General features: G+C 47.0%; 1 protein-coding gene and 1 pseudogene across 1 annotated transcript; both read right to left on the minus strand.

The window, feature by feature from the left end:
* Positions 1–324: 324 nt before the first annotated feature.
* Positions 325–5,946, minus strand: LOC148220329 (endogenous retrovirus group PABLB member 1 Env polyprotein-like). Its single transcript, XM_088155477.1, has one exon. The coding sequence runs from the start codon at positions 1,944–1,946 to the stop codon at positions 663–665; it is 1,284 nt and encodes a 427-aa protein (XP_088011603.1). The 5' UTR covers positions 1,947–5,946; the 3' UTR covers positions 325–662.
* LOC148220330 (endogenous retrovirus group K member 8 Gag polyprotein-like) lies at positions 5,427–8,140 on the minus strand (annotated as a pseudogene).
* Positions 8,141–22,054: the final 13,914 nt, after the last annotated feature.

Raw genomic sequence — 22,054 nt, forward strand, 5'->3', positions numbered from 1 at the left:
TCAGTGGGCAGCTAAGTCCTACACAGCTGCTCACTCTGGCCCCCACCAGTGAGATGGGAGAGAGAACTGATAGGGTAAAAGTGAGAAAACTCATGGGTTGAGATAAGACAGTTTAATAAGGTAAGCAAAAGCCATGCACACAAGCAAAGCAAAACAAGGAATTTCTTCACCACTTCCCATGGGCAGGCAGCATTTCAGCGAAGACTCCAAAGTGAATGGCAGGGACAGATGTGCTCTGGAGATGAGGATCGCTCTTAGGGAAGGAGAGCTTTCCTGTTGGGGTCTTCATGATGGAGAACAGAAGTCAGCAACACGCACTCAATATGAATGCAAAGAGCAGAATCTTTATTCTAACAAATAGGTGATTTTTATGTTTCCAGCTACTGCTCAGAGTTTGTTACAAGAAGTACGATTGGTTACACAAAAGACTTACATATGTTAGTAGTAATTCTATTGGTTTATCTAAGATCTATCTCTCTAAAGTTTAGTTATTGCGTAAGATACTCTTTGAAGTGGACATGGTATGTCGACTGAACAGGATCTTGCTTCCCCAGATGTCTTTTCCTTTGTTCTTGCTTATCTCAGCGTTAAAATTTATGATCTTGTTTTTCTCCTATAGTCACATCAAGGACATGGTAACCTTGAACAGACCTTTAGTATACTTAGGGTAGTTTTCTGTAGACAGGCTGCAGAGCTAAGGCTCCTACTAGGCCGCCAACATCTCCCCCTTTCTTTTCAAAAACAGCATTGGCCATGCGTCGAATTTGAAAGGAGAAGCACTGGATGATGCAAGGTCCCATACATAACACAATTACTACAATTAAGACAATAATGATTCCTATCTTGAGAATATCTTTTACCCATGCAGAAATTCCAAAAGACATTAACCAGTCATCAAGGGGGTTGTGATTGACAGTAATCTTCTTAGTGTGATCTTGGAGCCATTCTAGCTGTTTATGGATTGAATCACTATGATCAGACAAGTTAAAACAACACATTCCCTCGAAGTCTTCACAACCTTTTCTTTGGGCCAACAAAAGGTAATCAATGGCGGCTCTATTTTGTAGAACAGCTTGTCGGAGACTACTCATATCCTGTGCCATTTGGGAGAGAACTTGTGTAGTGACGTTAGCTTGTTTGGCTGTCCAGCACGCTAAATGTTGGATTGCGGTCAGCGCTTGCGCTGTTCCCACAGGGGGCAATAATGCTGCAAAAAATCGGGCAATCCTACTCCACAGTTCCACTTCATCATCGCATTTATCATCTAATTCCGAAATTTGTCGTTTCTCCCTCTGATTCTTAGAAATGTTCCAGGTAACTAAATGATTAAAAGAGGGTAGCATTAAGGATAACTTGCCAAGGTAGCAAGGACCTCCATAAGCATGATGAGGTATTCCTTGCCAGGCTCTATCTCCACAAATTAAGTATAGGCCTTGAGGTAGGGAAAGGGGCTTAGAGATGTTTAAGTGAATATGACATGAACCCCACCCATAGGGAGATGATCCACAGTGTTCACTACTATTGTAAAATTTACGAGGGGTTAGCCAGACTTGTTTTTTAGATTCGTTAATGTTCCAGTTAGTTTGCCCAAAATATACACATCCGGAGTGGTTTGCCTTTCGACTGTCTAGTAAATTTAGCTCTTGAGGGTCCCAAGGCAATGTTGCATTTAAAGATTTGATTATTTTTGCCAAACAGTGACTGTTGTTTTTTACCTCTGAGCAGTTGATAGGGGGGGCTATAGTGATTTTTTGTGGCTGTACTGGTGATCCAATGAGGCAGGTTTTGAATGGGTCAGTTGCTGCACTAAGATGTAAGCAAAAGTTTGTGTTACCAGTTTTGTTGGCCCAAGTGATCCAGAAATTTTCTTGTGGGAGACTGACTGGTTGTGAAGAACATAGGGTAAGAATCAAACACAACTTAAACAGATTAACTAGCATTGTCATTGTTATGAATTTTACAAGCAATAGTATATTGACTAGATACAATAATAGTATGCCAAGCTGTCTGGACTAATTTTGTATAATTAAGAATATGCCACACATGCAATGCTAAATTTCTTTCTTCATTCGATTCAAACAAGCTTACAGCTTCACTAATATCTAAGCTAGGCAATTTCAACCAGTTTCTAAGTGACTGTAAAGGACTCACTGGTCGCTGTTCCTGACATCCATCACACCCAAGGAAACAAGTATGAATATTACTAGAGTTATACTCCCTTTTACATTTCCCACACAAGAAAATTCCTATTTTCCATATTACACAACTACAGTGAGGAAACAGTAATTCTTGTATCCTTTGTCTAAAATATTTTTGCACCAATTTACGTATCGTAGACACGTCTGGAAAGTCCGGGACGTCTGGGTGTATCCCCAAGGGTTCTTTGAGGATGAAGGTTAATATTGGAGTGATCCTCCGCACTCTATTCCTCCATCGCTGGATCTGACGTTGCGTCTTCTCCAATTTCTTCAATTTTGGCTATCCAAGGCTTGACCCACTTGGCTGGGATCCAATTAGGTTTAGCACCTGTTAATACACAAGCATAACCCCGTCCCCATGCCAATAATTGGTGAGGACCAGTTCATTTTTGTGATTGGGGTTCCCATACAGATACCTGTATCTTATGAACAGTCAAAGATTCATCCTTGCAAAAATGCAGTGTAATGGGCAACATTTGGGTTTTTAACTCAGGGCGGTCCATCCACATTTTCCAATTATGGACATACAATGTTTTTGCTACAATTTCCTGTGGAGAGAGGGTAACATTCCCCTCCCTTTGCAAAGCAGAAAAAAGATGTTTAAGATCTTGATGTTTGCGTTCTACAATAGCTTGCCCAGTACTATTGTGAGGAACTCCTGTGATATGAGTAATGTTCCATCTACGTAGAAACTCACGAGAAGTAGAACTAACATAATTAGGACCGTTATCTGTTTTTATTTGCTGTGGGACACCAAGCACTGCAAAAGCTTCTGACCAATGTCTGCAGGTTGCTTTGCTTTTAGCGTTTGTCATGGGTGTTGCCCACACCAATCTGCTGCAAGTGTCAACAGTGACATGTACATGTTTAAAGCGTCCAAATGATGGCCCGATTGTAACATCTGATTGAAACAATGTTCTAGGGTGGAGGCCACGAGGGTTCACTCCTTGCAGTTGGATTGGGGGCAATTTTGCACAATCAGGGCAACATGCTATGATACCTCGGGCTTCTCGTTTTGTTAGGTGGAATTCCTTTTGTAGACTTAATGCTGATTGGTGAAAAAAGGCATGAGAGGCAACGGCAAGATCAAAATTACTGAGTCCAATGGCTGGTGAGGATACGATTTGGTCAATTTTGGCGTTCCGTTCAGATAAAAACCCTGGTAGATTGAGATGGCTGCGGATGTGTGTGGAGAAAAAGGCATGGTGCCTAACATTGATTATATTTACTAGAAAAATGAGTTCATGGTAAATTAAGGAGTTTGAAACCCGACCAATTAAAGCATCTTCTATTCTTTCTAGGATAGAGGCTACATATAAGGAGTCACTTATGAGATTGATTTCTTGAGAGTCAAAGTTTTGAAAAGCTAAAGTCACTGCTTTGAGTTCGAGCAGTTGCACTGACCCCTCTGAGTGTTTACGAACCACAACATGCCATTTACCATTTTCCCACATTGCATATCCAAATTTTTTAGTTCTTCCACTGGCATCGGTAAAAACAGTTATGGCATTGGATATTGGTTTGGATTTTCGTAATGTTTGACCTTGCAATGGGAGATTAGTAGAGAATAATGTATGCGATGGATAATGATTATTCAGCCTTAAACTTATGGTGGCAGTAGCAAAAACGTAGGAAATTGATTGCCATTCGCTACATAGAAACAGATTATTTATAGGCACATAAAGGGAGGATGCATCAATTCCAAAGACAGAACGTACTTGTTGACGTGCTTTTAGGATTAGGGATCCTAAGTGGTCAATGTGCCTAGTAACAGACGATGTAGGATTGCATGCCAAAAAGACCCACTCTAATGGAAAAAATGTTTTGTTGTCAGATGATTCTTGCCCTATTATTGCAATTTGCTCATCGGGACAGTTAATTACATATAAATTTATTTGTGAGGCGGGATCGAACCTGAAAGCAATTGCCTTTTGTAACTTGATAGCAATCAATTGTAGTGCTTGTTTCCCCTTTGGGGTTAACTCCCTTTTGTCAGTAATATTTTTTGAGCCTTGTAGCAATGCCCTTAAAGGGTCTAAGTCTTGGTTAGAAATACCTGCCCATGCTCGGATGCTTTGAATATCTCCCAATAATTTTTGTACATCATTAACTGTTTCAATGTTTGCATGCAAGCTCACTTTTTGGGGTACGAAACGAGTTTGTGTTATTTTAAAACCTAAGTAAGACCAAGGGTCAGTAATTTGCACCTTTTCTTCTGCTATCTTTAGTCCCCATTTTTCCAATTCTAATAATAACTATTTTTGTTTTGACCGTGATAGTGGGGACTCACTTGCGACTAAGATATCATCCATATAGTGATATGTTATGAAATTTGGGTTGTTGAGCCTCCACTGATGTAAAGCTTGGTCTACAAACCATTGGCAAATTGTGGGGCTGTTTTTCATGCCTTGAGGGAGTACTACCCATTCATACCTTTTCATAGGTGCACTATGATTAATTGTGGGCACACTAAACGCAAATCGTTTAGTATCTTCAGGGTGCAACGGAATGCTAAAGAAACAATCTTTGATATCAATAATAAACAGGTGATAATTCTTTGGTAAACCAGCTGGTGATGGTAGACCCGGTTGAAGAATTCCTAAAGAATGCATTTGGTCATTAACTGCTCTTAAGTCATGTAAAAATCTCCATTTTCCTGATTTTTTTTGTATAACAAAAACAGGGGTATTCCAAGGACTTACAGAAGGCTGTAAATGACCAAGGGCTAATTGCTCTTTTACTAATGAATGGAGATGCTCTAATTTATCTTTTGTGATGGGCCACTGAGCCACCCATACTGGTTGGTTTGATTTCCATGTTAATTGTATGGTAGGGCGAGCATTTATCGGCTCAGTGGCCGCTCCTGAAAATGTTGACTGGTTAACACAACGTTCCACTGACTAAGTGTATCTCTGCCAAGTATCCAAAGAGGGGTATCAAGTACATAAGGTTTAATCACAGCTCTATTTCCTTCTTTATCTGTGATTTCTACAAATTCTTGGCTTTGTAAAGTACGAGTGGTTCCGGTGACTCCGAGAATTTGTTCATTTAGAGGTATGGTAGGCCATTGTTGAGGCCAGGCAGCCAGCGGTATTATGGTGACATCTGAACCAGTATCTAACATCATTGAGTTTTCAAGCATTTTTGAATCATCAATATTATTAGAGTATAATTTTACAGTTACTTGCCGAGTCGGTCTATCACTAGTCATGACTTGAGCAAAGGCAATTAAAGGTCCGGTACTACCAAAGCCACCAGATCTTTGGGAGTTAGTAGTTGTTGGAACCTGGGGAAGAAAGGGAATAAGTTGAGCAATTACGCTACCTTGTGGAATGAACATTGGTGGAGAGAATATTTTAACCATAATTTTGATGACACCATTATAATCAGCATCAATTACACCCGGTAAAACAAAGATGCCTTCCAGAGTGGCTGATGATCTTCCTAATAATAATGCGGCCATACCACCACCTAGTGGACCTTTAGTGGTGCTGTTGATAACAGTTACAGAGTCATCAGAGATAGTTACTGATTCGTTAGTTACCAAATCGACTCCAGCGCTCCCTTTTGTGGCGGGGAGCATGTTGTAGAGACAGCCGTGGTTACTGAGGGGTTCTTTTTGTTCGCCGCGCCCCCCTCGTGGCACATCTCGTTTCCCGCCAATGGTGTCCCATCTTTCTTAAATTTAGATCGGCATTCATTTGCCTTATGGCCAAACTTTTCACATCAGCGGCAAGTGCCTACAAATGATGTAGAAGTGGGATTTGTGTTAGTATTTTGTTGTTGTTTTGCCAAATGTAGTGGGCAATGCTTTCTAAGGTGTCCGGTATGACTGCAATTATAACATGCATTAGAAGAGCCTTTATCTCCGTTTCCTTGTTTATGCACTTGCGTAATGGCTGCAGCCAAAGCGGCAGCATGAATCCGTGCTTTGTCTTTTTCAATTTCTAAAGGGGCTCGTGAACATTGTTCAATCATTTGTATTATTGTCATATGAGTTGGTAATGCTGCTAATAATCACTTGCAGGTGGCATTTGCATTTTGCATGGCTATTTCTTTTACTAAAGTATCTTTCATGTCAAGAGGAACATCTGGTGCCACTTCTACTCCCTCTTTAATTCTATCTACAAAAGACAAAAAGGATTCATCCTCTTTTTGTTGGATGTGTAAGTATGGTTGTCGAGGCTTACCTAACTGGGGTAGACTGTTAAAGGCCTCTAGAGCGGCGGCTTTGAGCTAAAATACGAGCTCCTAACGCCGCCTGTCTTTGTGGGTCTATAACTGGCCATTTCCCATAAGCATATCTAATGTAGCGAAACACAAAGGGTCACCTTGAGGCAAATTGACATTATCCAATTGTTTAAGTTCTAATCTTTGTTGCCATTTCGATAAAAACAACATGTAGCTAGTAGGCCCTAAGATAAGCTCGAACATAGCTTTAAGATCAGCAGGAACAAGTTCCTGATATTTTAACAATGCCTCTACTTGCCTCCTCACCAAGCAATTATCAACACCATAGTCCATTACTGATTTTTGAACTCTCGCTATCATATTCCAATCTAGGGGCTGCCAAACGTTACCACCGGTTCCGCGCACTACTGGAGCAGAGACGAACTGGAAGTCCCCCGTTAATTCAGCATTTGTTACCACACCTTTCCATCTTTTGTTCATGTCAAAAGAAGGATCTTTGGGAATAGGATTTTTATCCAGATCAAACCTTTTTCCCCTGCCCTCTGATTTCCCCTTTTCAGGGCCCCCCGAGCCTCCCGAGCCTCCCTCCCCTCCTTTGTTCCACCAGCGATTAAAAGAATCATTAAAGGTATTTAACAATCCCATCCCTCCCTTCTCTGTGGGATCAGAAACATTCACATTTTCAATTTCAGAAAGCATTATTGGAGGTAAACCTTTAGATGTTAAAAATTGATTTGCAGTGGGCATATCCCACTCCCCTGCTTTAACTAAATTGAGAATGTGTTCACGGCGTTGAGATGTATCCTTAGAAGTATTTGCTGCAGGAAAAGAGTTCTCTTCTAAAGTTTTAAGGCTAGAAAGAATAGCATCATGAGCTTTTTTATATGCTTCCCGAATCGTTCTATTTTTGGAACCTTTATCAAGCCGCTTCATTTTTCCTAACAGTTTGGTCATTAGTTCGGTTTGCTTTTGCAATGTAGATTGTAAATCTTCCGCGTCCATGTTTGTTTCTTCAGGAAGAGGCATGATAGCTGGGTCTATATCAGGGGGTGGCGGTGGCCATGATACAGGATCGGGGTTGGTGGGCACTGCATCTTGTGCCGCCGGGGGTGCCAAAGGTGCAGGGGCAGGCACATTGTGAATATCAATAGGGTCCCATGGTGGAATTAAGTCATCATAGGGACCACAGGTTGCAGGGGCAGATACATACGAAGTCGGAGCGGGATCCTGGGTAAACTTGCTAGCTACAGCAGTAACCATAGTTTGTGCTGTGAGTTCCAGCTCAATTTCAGCACCCATTTGTTCAATTAGCATGCGCAGCTGCCGATATGTGGAAGCTAGAGATTTCGCCTCCTTATTTCCAGTCTGAATGGCTTCCCACAAGTCTGCCCCAACCACTTGCCAAGTAGCCTCTTTAAAAACATCAGCAGAGTCCTTTAAGAAGCCACGACGTTTGGCCCAATAGAGTAAATTTACAAGTAAAGACCGATCAACAGTCTCTCCCTTCTTTTGGGCAAGTTTCATCAAGGCATCAACAGTAGCCTTCTCGATAGCTGATACAGTGTTTCCCATCCCACAAATAATTTACATCCGTCTAAGGCTCCGACTCACTGGTCGACAGTGGCCACTCACGCCTCTCTCGGACGCCCGGTCGCAACTGCTGCAGGAAATCAGCGTTCTCCTAGGCGGCACGCACAGAGACCCTTCACATAAAAGTCCATCTGTTAGGCTACCTGGCCCCTCTGGATCATCACGTCGGGGTCACCAGGATGTTGGGGTCTTCATGCTGGAGAACAGAAGTCAGCAACACGCACTCAATATGAATGCAAAGAGCAAAATCTTTATTCTAACAAATAGGTGATTTTTATATGTTTCCAGCTACTGCTCAGAGTTTGTTACAAGAAGTACGATTGGTTACACAAAAGACTTACATATGTTAGTAGTAATTCTATTGGTTTATCTAAGATCTATCTCTCTAAAGTTTAGTTATTGCGTAAGATACTCTTTGAAGTGGACATGGTATGTCGACTGAACAGGATCTTGCTTCCCCAGATGTCTTTTCCTTTGTTCTTGCTTATCTCAGCGTTAAAATTTATGATCTTGTTTTTCTCCTATAGTCACATCAAGGACATGGTAACCTTGAACAGACCTTTAGTATACTTAGGGTAGTTTTCTGTAGACAGGCTGCAGAGCTAAGGCTCCTACTAGGCCGCCAACACTTTCCTATCCAGCAAGACCTTGATACCACAGCAGAGAGAGAGGCCCCAGTCCCCGCTCCCAAGCAGGGAGTGGGAAGCTGTGGAGCTGTGATTCAGAGGCGGCTCTGACTCAGCGTGGGTGGTGCCGGCAGAGACAGCACCCATCCTTACCCTACAAAACCTGCCCCAGGGAGCACAGGAGCACAACTGATCAGTAGTGTGGATGTGTCAGCTTGTGTGGGCAGTTCATGCAGGCAGGGCTCTGAGGCGCAGCAGCTAAAGCACTTAGTTGGTGATCATCACCCTCATGAAGAGAGCTCAGGCATGGTGTCCACTCGGACAAAAGTTACTTCCTCTGCATATGCCACAAAGGATGTGGCGACTCAAATGGAGCACCCACAAAAGCATGCAGGGGTCCAGGTCTCAGGCTGCAAGGGAATGCCAGAGCTTGGCACTGCTCTGAGAGGGCAGCAGAGTAAACAGCCGTGTGAGGTGTGATTAGGTGGGCAATCTGATCAGCCTGGTGGTGGGACTGAGAGATGAAATAGAAAGATTCAAGAAGTATTGGGGAGTCTGACTGATGGACCCACACTCTACCATGCCTTAGACAAATGGATCCACCATCCACTTCACAAGAAGGAATGGATCCCCTACCCTCTCACCACCAGGCAGAAGGAGGGGACCTTAGTGACAGAGGGGAGTGGAAACAGGGTTCTGCTCAGGGTGGCAGGCAAATCCCCTCCCAACCTACCCCACCTCCCCATGTGCCCTTATACAATGGGTGCAAGGCCCTGGAATATGAGGACCAGGCAAATGAGAAAGTATATGAAGGTCCATCTGGGTTGGAAGGGTCACCCAGGGCAGAGTAGCCTATCCCCTGCATCATGACCTCCTCAGTTAAGAAAAAAAAGAAAGGTAGCAGTCATTGGTGACTCCCTTTTGAGAGGAATGGAGGGTCCAATATGCCAATTGGACTCAACCCATACGAAGATGTGCTGTCCCCCTGGTGCCTGGGTAAGGGACATCACCAAGGAACTTCCCAGCCTGGTACGGCCCACTGACTAACCTGCTACTGGTTTTCCTGGTGGGTACTGATGAAGTCCTAACAAGAAGCCTGTGGACAATCAAGAGGGACGTCAGGGTCTTGAGACAACTGGTGAAGGGAACTGGAACACAAGTCATGTTCTCTTTTGTCCTGAAAGTTGCATGGAATGATGGGGCAAGAAACAGGAAAGTCATGCAGATGAACATGTGGCTTTGAGACTGATGTTACCAGCAGAATTTTGGGGGTTTTAATCATGGGTTAGTTTATACACCAAGCTTGCTGGCAACAGATGGGGTCCACCTGTCTCAAAGGGGAAAAAGGCTCTTAGCTCAGGTATTAGCAGGGCTCCTTGCGAGAGCTTTAAACTAGATTGGAAGGGAGATGGATGGGACAGGGCCAGGTGTGACAGATAAAGTGTAGGAAGGGGAGAACTATAGTGACCATCCAAGTAGCAAAAGGAGACTTAAGAGGGGATGCCTCAAGCAAGCACAAGCAACCAAAGACGTAACCATAAGACAAGACTATGGGGCATTCCCTTGCACTCGCACTGGGATATTGACATACTCAAATACCTCTATAAAGTGCCTGTACAGCAACACATGCAGTATGGGGAACAAACAGGAGGAACCAGAGATCTGTGTACAGTCACAGGGCTTTCATCTCATTGTGATGACTCACATGACTGCAATGTTGTCATGAAGGGCCATGCCCTGTTTAGGACACACAGACCAGGAAGGTGAGGTGGTGGAGTTGCCTTTTATGTGGGGCTACACTTGGAATGTATGGAGCTCTGTCTTGGGGTGGATGATGAGCGATTTGAGAGCTTATAGGTTAAGATAAAAGGCAGGCTAGTAAGGATGACTACTGTGGGTGTGTGTTACAGGCTGCCTGAGCAGGAGGAAGAAGGGGATGAGGCCTTCTACAGGCAGCTTGAAGCAGCCTCAAAGTCCCAGGCCCTGGTTCTTGTGGGGGACTTGAACTACCCTGATATTTCCTGGAGAAGCAACACAGTGAAGTACAAACAGTCCACAGCACAAACTTCCTATCACAGGTAGTGGAGGATCCCACAAGGAATGGTGTTCTGTTTGACCTTGTACTAACAAACAGGTGTCCCGGTTTGAAAAGACAGGTATGCTAGGTGTTGGAGGTTGAATTGTTCCCTTTTCTTTCTGTGGAATTTTCTCCCATTGTTATGCTAAGTAATTGTTGCTACACCTTAAAACGACAGATAATGTTCTCTCGTAGGGGGGTGGGTGGAGGGGGAGGGGGGGGGGAACCGGAAAAGGAAAGGTGGACGCGGGGTCTGCAGTGGGGGACTCTCACTCGCTTGGCTCGTGGAGTGGGAGGACAGCCCGGGACTCCGGTCTGGCATCTCCCCTGCCATCCCAGCACTGAGATCCATGCTCCCTGCCGTTGGACATCGCTCTGCTGCTCTCCCACCTCACCCTACTATCTCCGGACACTCTGCTGAGCACCACGACCGACACCGTGAGGGGGGGAGTCACTTTCCCATCCCTCTCACCCCTGGGCTGCTGCTGCCATCACCCAGCCCTCTTCAACTGCGCAGGACCTGCCCTGCCCCCACAGCACCGGTAACTGAGCGCAGGGAGACGGCCTGCGGCCAAAAGGGACTGGAGCTGAGCTATACTGTTCTGTTCTGTTGCCAATTTTTATACCCGTTGTTGTTTTTTTTTCTGCCTTGTTGGATATCAGTAAAGAACTGTTACCCTTATCCCCACACCTCCTGCCTAAAGGCTTCTGATTTGGACCTAAAATAATTAACAGGGAGGGGGTTGCATTCCACATCTCAGGAAAGGGGCTCTTGTCTTTCCTTAGACCATACCTGTCTTTCAAACCGAGACAGATTTTGGCACCCGGAACGTGAGGCATTGCCTGAGGGCATTGAGAGAGGGGTAGTAAATGGGATAACAGTTCTTGAATTACCCAAGCTTGTGATAGGTGACATCATGCTGTCCAGCTTACCCGGGATTGGCCTCCATGTGGTCACTGCTATATCTCTCCCATTTGCAAGCCCTTTTTAAAACATGAGTCGCATAACCAAGGTTACTGTGGCAATTATCCGGTTTATTGTGTGGGTTGATCAGTTGAGGAATTCATGGATTTTTAATTTTCTCTGGAAGATGGCCACATGGATTCAGAGCTATCGCACTCTTAAGTGTGTGTTTCTGGGGCTACTTCAATAATAGTACTTACTGTGAGGAAGTGGCAGCAGGTGAAATTTTTTCCAAACCCATCACAGGGTTTTTGAAGTTCACCCCACCAGTCTTCAAGGGGTTCAAATCCACTTTAAATGCTAATGACATTATATTGTGGCTGGTGTTGCTTATATCCCTGTTAAACCTGTTCTATCTAACATTCAGAGATAAGGGGAGATTGACTTGGATAACAACCCTGATACCTACCCCAGGGATTAGTGATGTTACCCCAGAGCCTGATCCTGTCCCAGAGACTAGGGAGGTTACCCCAGAGCCTGATCCTGTCCCAGAGACTAGGGATATTACCCCAGAGTTTGACCCTGCCCCACAGCCCACCTCGGAAAGGAACCACCCAGAATGGCTGGGGGTTCTAGCGAAGGAGATACGTGAGATGGGCCAGATGCTGAAGGAGTACCTTTCCCCAGCTGGTGAGAAACCCTCCCCCTGCCTTAAAGAGGGAGACTCTGATGGTGCAGCAGTGGGACCCACAGACGTTACATCTGTCCGGGTTCCAGCTGAACTGCAAGGGCACTCACCGCCAGCAGCAGTTGCCCCTGTGGAAACTAGGAAGTCTAAGATGAAAACAAGGCACCTAGATAATAAGGGTCAGGAAGGGGGCCCCTCACAACCAGCAGGGGAGCCAGAAGTTGAGATCATCACCAAGTCCCTGTCACACAAGAGTCTCCGTAACCTGCGAAAAGACATTGTATGACGGGGCTGTGAGCCTTTTACAACCTGGTTACTGCGGGTCTGGGACATTATGGGAACAGGTGTGCAACTGGATGGTACTGAGGCAAGGAATTTGGGAGCCTTGACCCAGGACTCAGGTGTGGACCAGGTATTTGTAAGGGAGACAGGTCTCCTTTCCCTCTGGGAGCGACTTTTAATGAGTGTGAGAGAGAGATTTGTCCACAGGGAAAGAATGCAGGAGCACCACCAGAGAACACGTTGGAATACCGTTGAGGAAGGGATCCAAAAGCTGAGAGAAGTGGCAGTCCTGGAGGTGCTCTTTGGGAGGGATGGACAGCATGACAATGACCCCAACAAGGTCAGGTGCACAGGACAGATGTTGTGGAATCTGGCAAACCTGGGCCCATCTCAATATACCCCCTTTATTACAATGATTAATGCTGATACCAACCAAGTGACAGTGGGTTCTGTTGCCAACAGGCTCAGGAATTATCAGAGTATGATGGCTGCCCCAATGCAGGCTCATGTCTCTGCTGTGGTTAAGGACCTAAGAGGGGAGTTTAAGGAGGAGATGAAGGAGATAAGGGAAGAGGTGAGGAAGATCAGTGCAGCACCAGTGCGAGTCATGGACCCCAAAAGTAGAGCCCAACGCCCCCCAGCTAGGGAGAGAGGGTACACCCCACGTGCTGACCTGTGTTTTTTTTCTACGTGACCACAGGGAAGACATGAGAAGGTGGGACGGGAAACCCACTTCTGTCCTGGCAGCACGGGTGCGCCAACTCGGGGGGGGAACACCAACAGAGGGAACTCCACTAAAGTGAAGGTAGCCTCAGCCTCCCATGACCAAGTTGCAGGGTATTACAGAAGGGAGGATGATCTGTCAGATCCCCTTGAAGGAACCTCCAGTATGTATGCCCAGGAGAGAAAAAATAACCAGGGCTAGAGGGGCCCTGCCTCTAGCCAGGGAGAGGCACGGGAAAACCGGATCTTTTGGACCGTGTGGATCTGATGGCCTGGAACCTCAGAGCCACAGGAACACAGTGCATTGGTTGATACTGGTTCACAGTGTACGTTAATACCATCGGGACATGTCGGGAAGGAACCTGTTTCAATTGCTGGGGTTACGGGGGGATCTCAGGAATTGACTTTGCTGGAGGCTGAGGTGAGCCTGACTGGGAAAGAGTGGCAGAAACATCCAATTGTGACTGGCCCAGAGGCACCATGTATCCTAGGCATAGACTTCCTCAGGAACGGCTATTACAAACACCCAAAGGGACTCAGGTGGGCTTTTGGAATAGCTGCTGTGGCGGCAGAGGGCATTAAGCAGTTGAACACCCTGCCTGGGCTATCAGAAAACCCATCTGCAGTGGGACTCCTCAGGGTAGAAGAACAACAAGTGCCGATTGCTACCTCAACAGTGCACCGCCGGCAATACCGGACGAATCGAGATGCCGTGATCCCCATACACAAGATGATCCGTGAGCTGGAGAGCCAAGGAGTGGTCAGCAAAACCCACTCACCCTTCAACAGCCCCATCTGGCCTGTGCGTAAATCTGAAGGAGAATGGAGATTGACTGTGGACTATCGTGCATTGAATGAAATGACTCCACCACTGAGTGCTGCTGTGCCGGACATGCTGGAACTGCAGTACGAGCTGGAGTCCAAGGCAGCCAAGTGGTACGCCACTATTGACATCGCCAATGCATTTTTCTCTATTCCTCTGGCAGTAGAGTGCAGGCCTCAGTTCGCTTTCACCTGGAGGGGTGTGCAATACATGTGGAACCGACTGCCTCAGGGGTGGAAACACAGCCCCACCATCTGTCATGGATTGATCCAGGCTACACTGGAGAAGGGTGGAGCTCCAGAACATCTGCAGTACACTGATGACATCATTGTGTGGGGGGACACAGCAATGGAGGTATTTCAGAAAGGAGAAAAGATCATTGAGATTCTGTTGGGAGCCGGCTTCGCCGTTAAAAAAAGCAAAGTCAAAGGGCCTGCCCAAGAGATCCAGTTCCTGGGAGTAAAGTGGCAAGATGGACAGCGCCAGATTCCCAGTGAGGTCATCAATAAGATCACTGCAATGTCTCCACCAACCAGCAAGAAGGAAACACAAGCCTTCCTAGGTGCCATAGGCTTTTGGAGAATGCACGTTCCTGAGTACGGCCAGATTGTGAGCCCTCTTTACCTGGTCACCCGCAAGAAGAACGATTTCCACTGGGGCCCTGAGCAGCAGCAAGCCTTTGCCCAAATCAAGCAGGAGATTGCTCATGTGGTAGCCCTTGGCCCAGTCAGGACGGGACCAGATGTGACGAACGTGCTCTACTCTGCAGCCGGGAACCATGGTCTGTCCTAGAGCCTGTGGCAGAAGGTGCCTGGTGAGACGCGAGGCCGACCACTGGGGTTCTGGAGTCGAAGCTACAGAGGGTCCGAGGCCAACTACACTCCATCGGAGAGGGAGATCTTGGCCGCCTATGAAGGGGTCCAAGCTGCCTCAGAGGTTGTTGGCACAGAAACACAACTCATCCTGGCACCCCGACGGCCAGTGCTGGGGTGGATGTTTAAAGGAAAGGTTCCCTAAACCCACTATGCCACTGACGCCACATGGAGTAAACGGATTGCCCTCATCACACAACGCGCCCGTATTGGAAACCCGAATCGCCCTGGGATTTTGGAGATAATTACCAACTGACTGGAAGGGGAAGACTTTGGTCTTGCCGACGAAGAGGAACAGGAACAAGTGACCCGGGCCGAAGAAGCCCCACCGTATAACCAACTGCCAGCAGATGAAACATGCTATGCTCTTTTCACTGATGGTTCCTGCCGCATTGTGGGGATGAACCGGAAGTGGAAAGCAGCCGTATGGAGCCCCACACGACAGGTTGCACAAGCTACCGAAGGAGAAGGTGGATCGAGTCAACTTGCTGAACTCAAAGCTGTTCAGCTGGCCCTGGACATTGCTGAAAGAGAGAAGTGGCCAAAACTCTACCTTTACACTGATTCATGGATGGTAGCCAATGCTCTGTGGGGATGGCTGGAAAGGTGGAAAAAGGCTGACTGGCAACGTAGGGGAAAACCAATCTGGGAAGCCAATGAATGGAAAGACATTGCCACCCGAATACAGAAGCTGCCTGTGAAAGTCCGTCACGTAGATGCCCATGTCCCCAAGAGTCGGGCTAATGAGGAGCACCGACACAATGAGCAGGTAGATCAGGCGGCACAGATAGAGGTGTCGAAGATAGATTTAGACTGGCAGCAGAAGGGAGAGTTGTTCCTGGCTCGATGGGCCCATGATGCCTCAGGTCATCAGGGCAGAGATGCCACCTATAAGTGGGCACGAGACCGAGGGGTGGATCTAACCATGGACAGTATTTCTCAAGTTATCCATGACTGTGAGACGTGCGCTGCCATCAAGCAAGCCAAGCGGGTGAAGCCCCTCTGGTATGGGGGGCGATGGTCCAAATATAAGTATGGAGAGGCCTGGCAGATTGATTACATCACACTGCCTCAAACACGCCAGGGCAAGCGCTATGTACTGACCATGGTGGAAGCCACCACTGGATGGTTAGAGACCGACCCTGTGCCTCATGCCACTGCTCGGAACACCATCCTGGGCCTGGAAAAACAAGTTCTTTGGAGGCATGGTACCCCTGAGAGAATTGAGTCAGACAATGGGACTCATTTCAAGAACAGCCTTGTAAACACCTGGGCTGGAGAACATGGCATTGAGTGTGTGTGCCATATCCCCTACCGTGCACCAGGAGCTGGGAAAGTTGAATGGTGCAATGGCCTGCTTAAAACCACCTTGAAGGCACTGTGTGGGGGAACTTTCAAGAACTGTGAGATTAATCTACCAAAGGCCACCTGGTTAGTGAACACCCAAGGTTCCACTAACCAAGCAGGCCCTTCCCAATCTGAGCCCTTGGGAATATCAGATGGAGATAAGGTTCCAGTGGTACACATGAGAGGTATGCTAGGAAAAACTGTTTGGGTGAATCCTGCCTCCAGCAAAGACAATCCCATCCGGGGAGTTGTATTCACTCAAGGACCGGGCTGCACCTGGTGGGTGATGCAAAAGAATGGAGACCCGATGCATACCCCAAGGAGACCTTGTTTTAGGGTGAAATACCTATAGTACTGTGCCTATGTCTCTAACTGCATGTATGTATATATAATGTAACAGTTTAATTTGATATAGCATATTAGTATGGGAGAAATTCAGGGGTGGATAATGTTGGAGGTTGAATTGTTCCCTTTTCTTTCTGTGGAATTTTCTCCCATTGTTATGCTAAGTAATTGTTGCTACACCTTAAAACGACAGATAATGTTCTCTCGTAGGGGGGTGGGTGGAGGCGGAGGGGGGGGGAACCGGAAAAGGAAAGGTGGACGGGGGGTCTGCAGTGGGGGACTCTCACTCGCTTGGCTCGTGGAGTGGGAGGACAGCCCGGGACTCCGGTCTGGCATCTCCCCTGCCATCCCAGAACTGAGATCCACGCTCCCTGCCGTTGGACATCACTCTGCTGCTCTCCCACTTCACCCTACTATCTCCGGACACTCTGCTGAGCCCCACGACCGACACTGTGAGGGGGGGAGTCACTTTCCCATCCCTCTCACCCCTGGGCTGCTGCTGCCATCACCCAGCCCTCTTCAACTGCGCGGGACCTGCCCTGCCCCCAGCACCGGTAACTGAACGCAGGGAGATGGCCTGCGGCCAAAAGGGACTGGAACTGAGTTATACTGTTCTGTTCTGTTGCCAATTTTTATACCTGTTGTTGGTTTTTTTTCTGCCTTGTTGGATATCAGTAAAGAACTGTTACCCTTATCCCCACACCTCCTGCCTGAAGGCTTCTGATTTGGACCTAAAATAATTAACAGGGAGGGGGTTGCATTCTGCATCTCAGGAAAGGGGCTCTTGCCTTTCCTTAGACCATACCTGTCTTTCAAACCGAGACACTAGGGAAACCGGGGCCTTCCCTTGAAATGGAGAAAGTAAAATCCCTCCCTCTGAATTAGAATAATTTTGAAATTAAGGGGCTCTCAGGCAAAGATATGAGGATAGGAATAACAGTTCTTTACTAATATATATAACAAGGCAAAAGAAAACAACAACAACTATGAAATTAACAACAAACAGAGCAAGAACCCAGTAACAGTTCTTTTGGTTGTGGGCACTTTTCCCCTCTGGTGCAGTTACCGTCACAGCTAGCAGTGAGTGCCAGCCAGCTCCCATTGGACGGGGCAGATCCCGCACAGCTGCAGGGGTGCTGGGGGTGATGATGGCTGTGTCCCAGATGGGAAGGGTGGAGGAGAGATTCTGCTCATGAATCCTTGGAGCAGTGTTGGTCCCGGTGTTCCAATAGGATGCTTGGAGATAGCAAATTGAAGCAGGAGAGCGTCCTAGGAGGGGTGTGGGATCCAACATCAGAAGAGGCAGCTCCCGGCATTGGGACGGCGAGGAGAGGTTTTCCAGCGGCCTTCCTCCTCCCAGAGCCAAAACCGAGCGAACCAGCAACTGCCTTCCCAACCTCCTTTACCTGCTTCTAATCTCGTGGTGTTCCTCCTTTCCCTCCCCCCCCCCCCCGCCCTTAGAGAGAAACTCCAAAAAAAACAGAGAGGCTCCCCCTCCCGCCTCCCTCTGTCACTAGCCATCAGTGCTAGGACCTAGACATCAGTGCTTCTTAGCATGTCAATGGGAAAAAAATTCCACAGACAGAGAGGAAAGGAAAAACCAACCCCCAACAACAGGGAAGGCCTTTTTGGAGATATGAAGGTTGGGGGCAGCCTTGGCTGCAGTGACCATGAGATTGTGCAGTTCAGTATTAGGCAAGGAGGAAGCAGGGCAGCACATAAGATCGCAACCATGGACTTCAGGAGAGCTGATTTTAGCCTCCTCAGGGATCTTCTTGGGAATGGGCACTCTGCAGGGAAGGGAGGTCCAAGATAACTGGTCACTATTCAAGCACCACTTCCTCCAGACTCAAGAATGATGCATCACGATCAGCAAGAAGTCAGGCAAAGGGGGCAAGAGACCCGCATGGATGAACAAGGAACTCCTGTCATTACTCAAGCATAAGCAGGAAATACACAGGAGATGGAAGCAGGGTCAGGCCACTTGGAATGAATATAGAGTTGTCAGAGTAAGTAGAAATGAGATGAAGAAGGCCAAGAATAACAAAGACAACAAGAAGGGCTCCTTCAAATACAATAACAAAAGGAAAACTAAGGATAATGTGGACCCATTACTAAATCCAGGGGGGACCCCTGTGAAATAAGATGCAGAGAAGGCAGAGTTACTGAATACCACCTTTGCATCAGTCTGCACTGACAAGACCAGCCATCAGGGATCTCTGACCCAGGAGAGCAGGGTAAAGGAATGGTGGGAGGAAGACATTCCCTTGGTCAAGGAGGATTGGATCAGAGAACACCTAGGAAAACTTGATATACACAAATCCATGGGACCTGATGGGATGCATCCAGGAGGTGCTGAGAGCTGGCAGACACCATAGCGAGGCCACTCATGATCATCTTTGAAAGGTCACAGAGATCAGGAGAGGTACCTGAGGACTAGAAGAAAGGGAATGTCACCCCGATCTTCAAAAAGGGCAAGAAGGAGAACCCAGGGAGCTACCGGCCAATCAGCCTCACCTCAATCCCTGCAAAAGTGATGGAGCACCTCATTCTGGAGGCCATCTCTATCTATATGGAAGACAAAGTGATCAGGAGCAGTCAGCATGGATTCACTAAAGGGAAATAATGCTTGACCAGCCTGATTGCCTTCTACCATGAAACTACCTGGATGGATGAGGGAAGAGCCGTGGATATTGTCTACCTGGACTTCAGCAAGGCCTTTGACATTGTCTCTCACAGCATCCTCATAGGCAAACTCTGGAAGTGTAGACTGGGTGCCTGGACAGTGAGGTGGGTTGAGAACTGGTTAAATAGCAGATCCCAGAGGGTCGTGATTACTGGCATGGGGTCAAGTTGGAGGCCTGTCACTAGTGGTGTCCCCCAGGGCTCAATACTGGGCCCAGTATTGTTTAACTTATTCATTGATGACTTGGCTGAAGGGGCAGATGCTTCCTCTGCAAGTTTGCTGATGACACACTTGGGAGGAGTGTTTGATACTCCTGAGTACTGGGCAGCCCTTCAGAAGAACCTCAACAAGTAGGAGAGATGGGCAGAGAGGAACCATCTGAAATTCAACAAAGGCAAGTACAGGGTCCTGCACCTGGGGAAGAATAACTCCAGGCACCAGCACAGGCTGGGGTCTGACCTGCTGGAAAGCAGCTCTGCAGAGAAGGACCTGGGGGTCCTGGCGGACAACAAGCTGTCCATGAGCCAGCAGTGTGCCCTTGTGGCCAAGAAGGCCAATGGGATCATGCGGTACTGTCTCGGTTTAATTTGAATTTTTGGCCAACGCACCAAATAATGTTATAGTTTTGATTTGCCAATTTAAATGTACTCATTTTTCTGTTGTGAGACAGAACCAGGAGCAAAAGAGCAAGGCAGGCCTAAAACTTAAAAGGGTATAAAAAGAAATTTATTAACTACACAAAGAAAGAAAGAAACAAATTCAGAATAAGATTTTTAGACCACTTCCTCGTCCTCTCTCCCAACCTTCAAACAACAAAACAAATATACAAAAAACTACTTCAGTCTGTTCTCAACTTAAATAGTCCTTTTCAGTTCACTTCAGAGAGAGACGTTTCTTCTTGTCAGGCCATAGGGACTTCTCCACAAGGAGGGAAAAAGCCAGTTCTCTTGTGGCTTTACTTTTCACGATTCACATCCACCCGGGAAAAAACTTGCAAATCGTGAAGCTCCTCCCATCTCCACAGCTTTCCCAAAGCTGTGCTTATGGGCCATGTTAAAACTCACGGGGTATTACTTTTAAGAATGAACTGTTCCAAAGCAAAAATTCTCTTTATCTCTTTTTCTCTGTTCATGCTTCATCCTCAGAAAACCAAGATTCCCTTCTTTCCTTGGGGCAAAAGATTCTCAACACAGGTGCTTTTGATCAAATGATCTATCAAATGGAACACTCCAACCCCCTATGTCTTTTCTCCACGGTTTATAGGAATTTTCAGTGCAATATCAGTTCATCCCTACATCCTTACAAAAGGATTTTCAGCCATCTTTACAGCATCTCCTTATTCTCCTTCCATCTAAAGAAACTTACCTCTTTTATTTTTCCCTTCTCACTCTGGGGAGGATTGAAAAGTCTGCAAGTCTTATCTGAGCATTGAAAGAGTTAAGATTTCACACGGGGAATGCAAGGCTGCAATGCTGGAGCTGTGCCAGGATCTCGGAAACTCAGGCCGTGCTGGAAAGGGGGAGGAGGGGGCACGGCTGGGATCTCAATCAGCCTCCCTGGGCTCAGCAGCAGCAGTCAGTGCCATGGCCACCCCTCCTCCCTGCCGGGACATGCCAGCTCCCCAGACAGGGGGGCCCGGCCCTGCCCCCCTGCCAGGCCCGCAGGCCTGCAGTGGAGCCAGGCGGACCCTGTTACCTGCACTGCTGCCAGAAGAGAAAGAGAGCTCTTTTCCGGGTTACCTCCTTCAAAATGTGTGTTCACGGAGCGAACTAACTTTCTCCAATTGGTTCCTCAGGCTGTCAATAACCAAACCAGCCTTCAATTGGTCCCATCAACTCACAGAGGAAGTTCTCATAGAGAAAAACCTCTCTGAGCCTGTCCTCCCCAGGTGAAACCAGCACAGGTACATTGGGAAGAGCATTGCCTGCAGGTTGAAGGAAATGATCCTGCCCCTCTACTCAGCCCTGGTAATGTACATCTGGAGTGCTGTGTCCAGTTCAGGACTCCTCAGTGCAAGAGAGACATGGAACTCCTGGAGCATGTCCAGCAATAGCTACGGAGATGATGAGAAGAGACTAGCATCTCTCTTATGAGGAAAGACTGAAGGAGTTGGGCCTGTTCAGCCTTGAGAAGAGATGACTGAGAGGGGACCTCATCAGTGTTTGTCAATGTCTGCAGGGGCGTGTCAGAAGATGGAGCCAGGCTCTTCTTAGTAGTGCCCAGGAACAGCACAAGAAGCAATGGCCAGAAACTGATGCACAGGAAGTTCCACCTGAACACGAGGAAGAATTTCTTCCCTGTGCAGTGACTGAACACTGACATACATTGCCCAGAGAGGGTATAGAGTTTTCCTCACTGGACATATTCCAGAACCATCTGGACACAGTCCTGTGTAATGTGCTCTGGGATGACCCTGATCGAGCAGGGAGGTTGGACCATATGAACTACCGTGGTCCCTTCCAATCTTACCCATTCTATGATTCTGTGATTATTGTCAGGGGCAAAACAGAGTTGACGAGGAAAATTAATTTATTGACAATTAAAATAGAGTTGAATGGTGAAAAACAAACACCAAAAAAAACCCTTAAACACCTCTCCCTCCCTCACCTATTTTTCCCAAGCTCAACTTCATTCTTTCCTTTGCAACTCTACCTTCTCCCCCAACCCTAAATGGCACAGGGAATATGGGCCACTGGCCAAAG

Source organism: Sturnus vulgaris, chromosome W, assembly GCF_052056855.1.
Source record: "Sturnus vulgaris isolate bStuVul1 chromosome W, bStuVul1.hap1, whole genome shotgun sequence".
Taxonomy (NCBI): Eukaryota; Metazoa; Chordata; class Aves; order Passeriformes; family Sturnidae; genus Sturnus; species Sturnus vulgaris.

Coding starts and splice junctions, on each gene's coding strand:
- LOC148220329 (XM_088155477.1), bottom strand. CDS start 1,946: ATGACAATGCTAGTTAATCTGTTTAAGTTGTGTTTGATTCTTACCCTA.